The sequence below is a fragment of the Camellia sinensis genome, chromosome 7 (genome assembly GCF_055761805.1).
Source record: "Camellia sinensis isolate YWXY chromosome 7, ASM5576180v1, whole genome shotgun sequence".
Classification (NCBI taxonomy): Eukaryota; Viridiplantae; Streptophyta; class Magnoliopsida; order Ericales; family Theaceae; genus Camellia; species Camellia sinensis.
The window spans coordinates 23,830,371-23,839,775 of NC_138967.1; the positions used below are offsets into that span (position 1 = coordinate 23,830,371).

Here is a 9,405-nt window from a genome sequence, read left to right on the forward strand (position 1 = left end):
GCTTAGGGGTGTTTTAATTTCCCCTGTCTGTCTCTGTATCTGTTTTATAGTGACTATATAGACTGATAGCACTGTACTGTACTGTGTGACAGGGATTAGGTCCATGTTCTGATCGACTGTAAATGTTGTACATACTGTTCTGTACTATTTATATATACATGTATGAAAAGTCGTTTTACATACAGACTGTCACAGCTCATTGGACATATTTTATTTACTGTATTAGCTTCTGCCAGCCCCTGTACTCTGTATTACTGTTTTACTGTTAAGCAGGCCTTCGGTAATCTCGGATTACTGGCCGATTACGGTACTAAACCCATAGGGGCGGGTTTGGGTTGTGACACTGCTTATGTGGCTTGCCCTTCTCTTGACATGTGTCTTCATGCCATTGGTTCTTATTGTTACATAGGACTTCGACAGTGCTAGGTTTTATTAGTTGAACTATGTATTCGGCCCTAAGTGGTGGGCTGTAGCCTTTATGGGCCTACCCATGTCATAATAGTTTCTTTTCTTTTCTTTTATAAAATCTAACCAAACAAGAAGAAATTTTATTTCTTATTTATCCAAATAAAAAAAAAGAGAGAAATTACAATTATTTCATTGCTTTTTTTTTTGTTCTACCGAACCAAGCATTTCTTGTTTTTTCAAAGAAACGATTTAAGCCGCCTTTTGGGCCTGGCCACTCTAGCTCACCCTTGCGTTGCAGTTTTAAAATCCTCTGGTTCGCTACATTACAAGCACAATCAAAGTGAAGCCAAAAATTACAAGTTCCGCATTCAAATCCCAAAAAATGTCCAGCAAGTTTACCACAACGGTTGCACGAGGAGATATGCTTAAGGTCTTCAACATAACTGAGAAGGTGTGGGTGACCCCCAACGTTGAGCTTGTCCCCGATCTTGATATTTGGATATTCATCAAATTGAATGCATATTGTATGAGCATATTTCTGGTACTTACCACCACAGCTATAAAACCAGCAGTCCAACATTTGACTACTTAATGCACCACCACAAATGGCACAACAAGGTGGACTACGCGGGCTATAGTAGGTTCCTTTGAGGGAGTAGCTTAAAATGAAGGGAATTTCATCATCTCTGTGCTTAACTGTATGTGGCAAGAAGGCACATCTTGAGTGTATCACAAAATCGCAACTATCGCATACAAACCCATACCCAGAACAATTATACTTACACGCGGCACATGGAACCTTGCTTGTTTCCTTTAGTGCAAGGGTGTGCACATGAGCTTCATGGGTAATAAATTGTTGTTGCAAAGAACTAACTGGACTAATGCATTCTGTATGTAGAGATTGATTGCAATCACCACAATGATAGAACCAACAATTTGGGTTTATTTCTTCCTCACAAATTTCACAGTAATACTCTTCCTCTGTTCCAAAATACAGTAGGGAGAAGGGGTGTTTGTCATATCTGTGTCTAATTGTACGTGATAATAAGGCACATCGAGTGTCTAGCTTGAAATTGCAAATGTCACATGCTAATCCGACCCCATAAAACTTCTTGTTACATGCGGCACAAAGAACACCGTCCGTTTCCTTTAGGGTAAGGAAGTGCTGATGAGATTCATGCATGATATTACCCAATAGTGAAGCACACCTAATGTCAAGGAAGAAATCACAGGCTACACAACCAAACAAAATCCCATTGCAAGACATTTTGCAACCTTGGCATTGCGGTAAATGATCAGAAAATACTGAATGCCATCTGTTCAATATGAGTGGGTGGTTTGGGTGACATGGGTGTTGTACCTTAATGGACAACTCGGCACAACACTCATGGAGAACCAAGTTACATTCAGCACAACGGTAAAATGTGGTCAAGATTGGTTGAGTGCACCCATCACATGCCAACTGTTTGCTCTTGGAGCATGATTCATTATTGATGTCAACAAAAAGAAATGGATGGTGATGACTAACATGGTAGATCTCCCTCTTTTTCTTACTATCCCCATGGATGCCAATCTTTTTCATAAAATGTTCTATTAGATTAATAGACTCATCAGGCTGTGGCAAGCTAACCAAATCGAGATCAACTTTTTCAACTCTAGTCTCTCTTTGTTGGTCAAGTAGTTTTATTAAACTTTCACTGCTATCACAAAATTAATAATAAAATGTAAGTAGTAGTCATAATAAATATTATTACTACTACTACTACTGCTAACAATAATAATAATAATATAAGACAAACCTGGAAAGCTCTGCCTCTGATGTCAAGCAATTAACATGGGCAAAATATTTGCATTCGGCGCAATAATAAGCCCAGTATGCTCTGTCCACAACTTCAATGCAGATTTTGCAATAGGCCGTGAATTTGAATTGTTCATATGAAACGTAATAGGTGAGGTGAAGAAGATGACGGTGACCAATATAATTAATGGTACTTGGTAACGAAGCGCAATTTTGGTTGACCCAAAATGGGCAAGTGGTGCATTGATAGGATGGACCTTCATGTCTAGTGCCACAAGCATCACACAAAAACAAAGCTGGCCTCTGCAGGGGAGTCAATGCATGTTTGTGACACTCGTGTTCAATCTTCCACATCATCAAGGCACACAATAAGTCAATTTCAAACTTGCAAGGGGAACAAATGTAAGTGAAGCCCTTACAAGGTCTTTGGCAAACACTGCATTCACAAGCCGGTTGAGAATGAGAAGGATTTGGGAACAGGACAAGACGGTGTTGAGGGTGCATGGGATGTTCAATCTGTTGGGGTAATTTTGCACAAACTTTGTGCAAAGAGAAATGCTTACATTGCTTGCAATTATAGGAAGGACCTGAGATTGGTTGTCGACAACCATAGCATGAGACTTCCACTCCTTCACCCTTGTGCTCTTCCTCGAGGATCAGTGGATGTTCATGGCTAAGGTGTTCAAGCTCCATCTCTATCTTTGAGCTAGTCTTCAATGAAAGTGATAGCAAAACTGGTCATTGAGGTAATGAAGTTGATGAGAGATCAGCCTTATTTGATTTGCATTTGAGAGAGTAATTTTGGAGAAATTTTTTTAAAATTTTGTTTGGTTTAGTGTTTTTGGAAAAAAAAATTTCAAAATCACTTTCTCTCTCCTGTACATCAATCACTTTTTTTCTCTCCTCTCTCATTCGCAATCACTTTTTTCTTATGCACATCTAGTCAATTACAACAAAATATTAAGAGTGTGCTTGGTTTGATTTTGGGAGATAAATTTTCAAAAAAAAATCTCGGGAAAAGAGTTTAGAAAATAATTTTGTTAGTTTGTTTGGTTGTATATTTTGAAAATAATTTTGGAGTATGGAGGTTTGAGATTATTTGATATTTTGTTGTAGTTGAGTAAATGTGTATGAGAGAAAAAGTGATTGAGAATGAAAGAGGAGAGAGAAAAAGTGATTGATTGATGTATAGAAGAAAGAAAGTAATTTTGAAAAAAAAAAAATTCAAAAAATTTCCAACCAAACAAAATTTTGAAATTTTTTTTAAAAAAATTGTATTGTGAGAGTTAAACCAAACAAGGCCTAAATCATCCCAAGCTTTCATATTCTAAAATTATTTCCAAAATATAAAACCAAATAAACAAAAAAAATTTCTAAACTCTCTCCCTAAATTTTTTTTTTAAAATTTATCTTCCAAAACTAAACCAAACACACCAGATCTCTCGTATGGGGAAATTGATGCATCCTATAATCAAATGTACCTTTGTGATTTTTATCTCTCCCTGATATCTCTCTCGTAGGGATAAGTGATAGTAATGACTGTTGTAGTATTGATTGATGCTTTGCTTTCTTTTTTTTGTTTCTGTTTTTATTTACATCTCTCTCTTTCTTTTACTTTCTCTTTTATTTTCTTTTTATTTTTAACTCGAAAGTGGGATTTAAAGCAGAAAAAGTCCGCAGGGAAAGTGAAGGCAATGACTGTTGTGCTCAAAAAAAAGAAAGTAATGACTGTTGTAGTATTGATTGATGTTTTGCTCTCTTTCTTTTTTTTGTTTCTGTTTTTATTTACATCTCTCTCTTTCTTTTACTTTCTCTTTTATTTTCTTTTTATTTTTAACTCGAAAGTGGGATTTAAAGCAGAAAAAGTCCGTTGGAAAGTGAAGGTCATGACTGTTGTGCTAAAACAAGAAAGAAAGTAATGACCGTTATTGTATTGATTGATGTTTTGCTTTTTTTTTTTTTTTCCTGTTTTTATTTACATCTCTCTCTTTCTTTTACTCTTTCTTTTACTCTCTCTTTTATTTTCTTTTTATTTTTAACTCGAAAGTGGGATTCAAAGCAGAAAAAGTGAGCAATACTTTACATTTTGCCGTTGATATTATTTTGGTCTCTATATTTTTAACGGACTCAATTTTAATCACTAATTTTAGATCTCGTATCAATTTGGTCAAATTGAGAAAGCTATTATATGTATATGTATATTTCATTTGATTTCTCACCAGCCAAATAAAAATGTAGACAAATTGCAAATTAGAATAGTAAAATTGAAGAGTGATGCTCCGATCTTCGATTAAATCAAACAAAAGAGATACAAATCAAAAGACATATGATATACATATACATACATATATATATATATATATATATATATGAGCAGATAATACATATACCTATGATCTCCTCAGTGGAGGGATTGATTATGGAGATACTTTCTTCTTCGCAGGCTCTCTCCATTCACGTTTCTTCTTCTCCGCCATTGACTCTCTCTCTCTTTCTCTCTCTCTCTCTCTCTCTAGTCACAGAGTAAAAGGCAACATTATATGAGCAGATAATGCTCTGAATACCTTTGTCAAAACCATGGGCTGGTTTTGGACAAAAGTGGGTTTCTTTAATAATAATAATAATAATAATAATAAATAGATTAATAGTAGAATTTTTTTATTATTTTTAATTATATGATTTTAATTTCAATTTTTGAATAGTTCAATTTGGTAATGCTTTTATTAATTGGTATAAGCTTAAATTTAATACTAATATAACAACGATATTTGTGTAATTTTATATGGTTAATCTCATTCTTATCTCAAAACAAACATGAACTATTACTAATCCAGGGGTATCAAACAAACACATTTTCTTAATCCTCTCACTAGCAGTTGCCTCACTAACAGTCCTCTCACTATTAATTCCCTCACTATCAATCATCTCTATTTTATTTCTGAAAACAAACAGGGCCTTAAAGCATTTAGAATAAATTATACTAACACCTTTGAGGTTTGGTTCGATGATAATAATTTTTCTGACATTTTGAAAATTACATTTGTTTTCTTGAGATTTAAAGTCACGGTACAATTTCATCTCCAAAATTGCTTGGGATTTCCAAAGTTGGGGACCTTGATAACCCCAAAATAAAGTAGACCAATTATGTATTTTTGTTTTTTGTTTCTTTTTTTCTTTTCTTTATGGATCAATCACAAGTGAATGAGAATTGTGAGAGTTATATTTTTTTTTTTTTTTTTTTTTTGAGAGTTTGTAGCATTATTGTTTCATCCCTCTGAAGTTAACTGTTCAATCAACTAACAAAAATGCGAGGTAAGCAGTCAAAAATTTTAAAATTCCTCTTTTATCCTTATTTATCATACTAGCATATCACACGTGCTATGCACGGATTGTGTTTACAATTATCTATATATGTGAATTGTGATTTTTAAATTTTTTTTTAAATGTCTTCTTTTTTTTCCTTTTTTATATTATATTAAAGTTTAATATTTTGATAATAATCATATGTGTTAGATTTTTTAAGGAATTAAATGTCCTTTTTTTATTATATTATATTAAAATTTAATATTTTGATAATAATCATACGTGTCGGACTTTTCAATAATTTTTTTTTATGCTTGTTCTTAATATATTAAAGTGTTATTATGAGGGATAATAATCATATGTGTTGGGACTTTTCAAGGAATTTATGTGTTGGATTTCAATGAATTTTTTTTATACTTATTCTTAATGCATTAAAGTGTTATTATAAGGGTAAGACTTGAGAGTTGGGAGAAATTAATAAATGCTAAGATTTTTTTTTTTGTTTTTAAATCAAAAAAATTAAGAAATTTAGATTGGGAGATTGAAGCTCCCACAATGCTTGGGGTTAAAAACTCCCTTTTGCTTAATATATAACTAGCCTATCACCCGTGCTATGCACGGGATAATTTTATATATTTATATTTGTTTTAGATTTTTTTTAATATATAAATTATGTTTTTTAAGATTGTTTATAAAAATAATTTAACAATCTTATCACTAACCATAGTGTATATGGGAAGTTGAAAAGGATACTGTAGTAACTATATAGAGATTGTATTTATAATTATTTGTTTGAGGGGATTTTAAATGCTGATAAGGGGATTTTGACCAAATCAATAAATGCAAGCATATAGAAAGACATGTGGATTAAAAGAAATTAATAAATGCTGATGAGGAAATTTTGACCAAATCAACAAATGCTGAGTTTTTTTTCAAAAATAAAAAATAAAAAATTAAGAAAATTCAGATTGAGATATTGGAGCTCCCATAAGCCTTGGGGTTAAAAATCCCCTTTTGCTTAATATATAGTATAGATATAGATAGATTATTTAGAGCCATTGAACAAATTACAATCATATTTTTCTTTTTGTGAGTTAACTTCAATCATATTAAAAAATCAAATTATAAACAAAAGGAGATAACTTCAATCATACAAATCACAATTTTTTTAATGCTTTCTAATTACAATGACATTTTTCTCATAAAAAAAAATAATTGAAAAAAATAACCATTAAAATAGTAAATAAAAAATATTATTTAGAACCATTGAACAAATTACAATCACATTTTTCTTTTTGTGAGTGTTTATGTTTATCTAACTTCAATCATATTAAAAAATAAAATTATAAACAAAATGAGATAATTTCAATCATACAAATCACAATTTTTTTAATGCTATCTAATCATCATCAATAATTAAAAAAATCAATCACAAATTAAGTTAATTGATAATTAAAAAATACTATAATTTATTTTTCAAAAAATATAGTGAGTTAAAAAGATCAATTACAATTTTTTTTGTCAAAATACAATCTAATCATCATCAATAATTGGTAAATTATGTGACCCTAATGAGTACAATCCATTTTATTTTTCAAAAAACACAGTGAGTTAAAAATCAAATAACAAATTAAGTGAATTGATAGTTAAAAAAACACAATAAATTTTTTTTCAAAAAACACAGTTAGTTAAAAAAATCAATTACAATTTTTTTTTTCAAAATACAATCTAATAATTATCAATAATTGGTACTTTAAAAATCAAATCAGAAAAAAAATCAAATTAAATCACAAATATTTTTATGCTATTTAACTACAATCATATTTTTTTCATAAATAATTGCAAAGAAAAACCATTAAAACAGGAAATAAAAGATTAAATCAAATTAAAAAAAAAAGAACCATTGAACAAACTACAATCACATCACATTTTTTTCATAATAAAATAAACAAATAAATAAATGAAAAAAAAAGAACCATTGACTAACTACAATCACATTAAAAAAAGAGAATCATTGAACTAACTACAATCACATTTTTTTTTCCTTGTGAGTGTTTATGTTTATCTAACTTCAATCATATTAAAAATAAAAATAAAATAGTAAATAAAAAGATTAAATAATATTAAAAATAAAACCATTGAACTAACTACAACAATCATATTAAAAAAGAGTCATTGAACAAATTACAATCAAATCACATTACAATCACATTTTTTTCTTTGTGAGTGTTTATGTTTAGGGTTTAGGGTTTAGGGTTTAGTGTGTATTGGAGAAGTTAAAAGACTTGGAAGAATTTAATAAGTGCTAATTTTTTTATAAAAAAAATCAAAAAAATTAAGAAATTAAGGTTCAGATATTGAAACTCTCACAAAACTTGTGGGTTAGACACAGATATAAATAAATAGATAGATATAGATATAGATATTTATATTTGTTTTAAATTTTTTTTAATATACAAATTATTTGTTTTGGAAAAGGTACTGCAGTAATTATGAGATAAGTCAAAAAGTCTTATGGGTTGAGAGAAATTAATAAATGCTGAAGTTAAGTTTTTGAAAAAAAAAACAAAAAATTAGAAAATTATGATTGACATATTGGAGCTTCCACAGGCCTTGGGGGTTAGAAACCCCCTTTTGCTTAATATATAGTACTAGCGTATCACCCGTGCTATGCACGGGTTGTGTTTCACCACTTTGTCTTTTTTTTTTTTTTTTTTTTTTATACTATATTAAAATTTCATATTTTGATACTAATCATATGTGTTGGACTTTTCAAGGAATTTTTTCATGCTTGTTCTTAATGTATTAAAATGTTATTACGAAGGATAATAATCATGTGTTGGATTTTTCAAGGAATTCATATGTACTTCACAATTATTTTTATATATGTGAATTGTGATTTTTAAATGTCTTTTTTTATATTATATTAAAGTGTAATATTTTGATAATAATCATATGTGTTGGACTTTCGAGAAATTCATATGTGTTGGACTTTTCAAGGATTTTTTTTTTTTTATGATTGTTCTTAATGTATTAAAGTGTTATTATGAGGGATAATAATCGTGTGTGTTGGAACTTTTCAAGGAATTTATATATGTTGGACTTTTTAAAGAATTTTTTTTATACTTGGGGGTTGGGAGAAGTTAATAAATGCTAAGTTTTTTTTTTAAATAAAAAATCAAAAAATTTAGATTGGGATATTGGAGCTCCCACAAGACTTGAGGGGTTAGAAACCCCATTTTTCTTAATATATATATATATATATATATATATAGATAGATAGATAGATAGATAGATAGATATATCTTTTTATTTTTATTTTTATTTTTATTTTTGTGTGGCTTCTATTCGGGTATTTTTTTTTCAATTTATTTAAGATGGGGTTGTGGGTATCTTTTTTTAAAAAATTTAATTTATCTGTGGTTTCCATTTGTTTTTAATTATTATTATTTATGTAAGTTATGATATAAGTTAGATATGTAATAGACATGTGAGTTTTATTGATTTAAAGTTTATTTAGATAAACTTTAAAAAAAAATAGTTTTTTTGTTTTTTTTGTTATGTTATAATAGAATATATAAAATATAGGTAGATATCTATAACTTTAATAAAAAAATATTATCTGATTTTTTGGGGAAGAGAAAAAGAATGCAAGTTTTAATATTTTTTTTTAAAAATTCGTGAGAGAGATTAGGAGGGATAGATTATGAAATATTTTTGTTATTAAATAAATAAATCAGTCAATAGTTTTTTTTAATCTATTTTGTAAATTAAAAATCAATAATTTTGAAAAATTGATTAATTTCTCTCATTAAGTGATTTAAAATTTTGATAGATATACATAAAAAAAATACATAATTATATTATTGAATCATAATTCAAATTTAGATGTTATA

General features: G+C 29.2%; 1 protein-coding gene across 2 annotated transcripts; it reads right to left on the minus strand.

Annotated features, from left to right (window-relative positions):
- Positions 1–526: 526 nt before the first annotated feature.
- LOC145788769 (uncharacterized) lies at positions 527–4,774 on the minus strand. 2 transcript variants are annotated; one of them, XM_082877578.1, is made up of 3 exons: positions 4,597–4,774; positions 2,208–2,940; positions 527–2,105 (listed from the first exon to the last, which is right to left on the minus strand). In XM_082877578.1, exons 1-3 carry the CDS (start codon positions 4,658–4,660, stop codon positions 593–595), a joined length of 2,310 nt encoding a protein of 769 aa, XP_082733704.1. In that variant the 5' UTR covers positions 4,661–4,774; the 3' UTR covers positions 527–592. The 2 variants fall into 2 exon arrangements, with proteins under 2 accessions (XP_082733704.1, XP_082733705.1); XM_082877579.1 differs by lacking the exon at positions 4,597–4,774 and having other exon boundaries at positions 2,208–2,642; positions 2,770–2,917.
- Between the last annotated feature and the right edge of the window lie 4,631 nt (positions 4,775–9,405).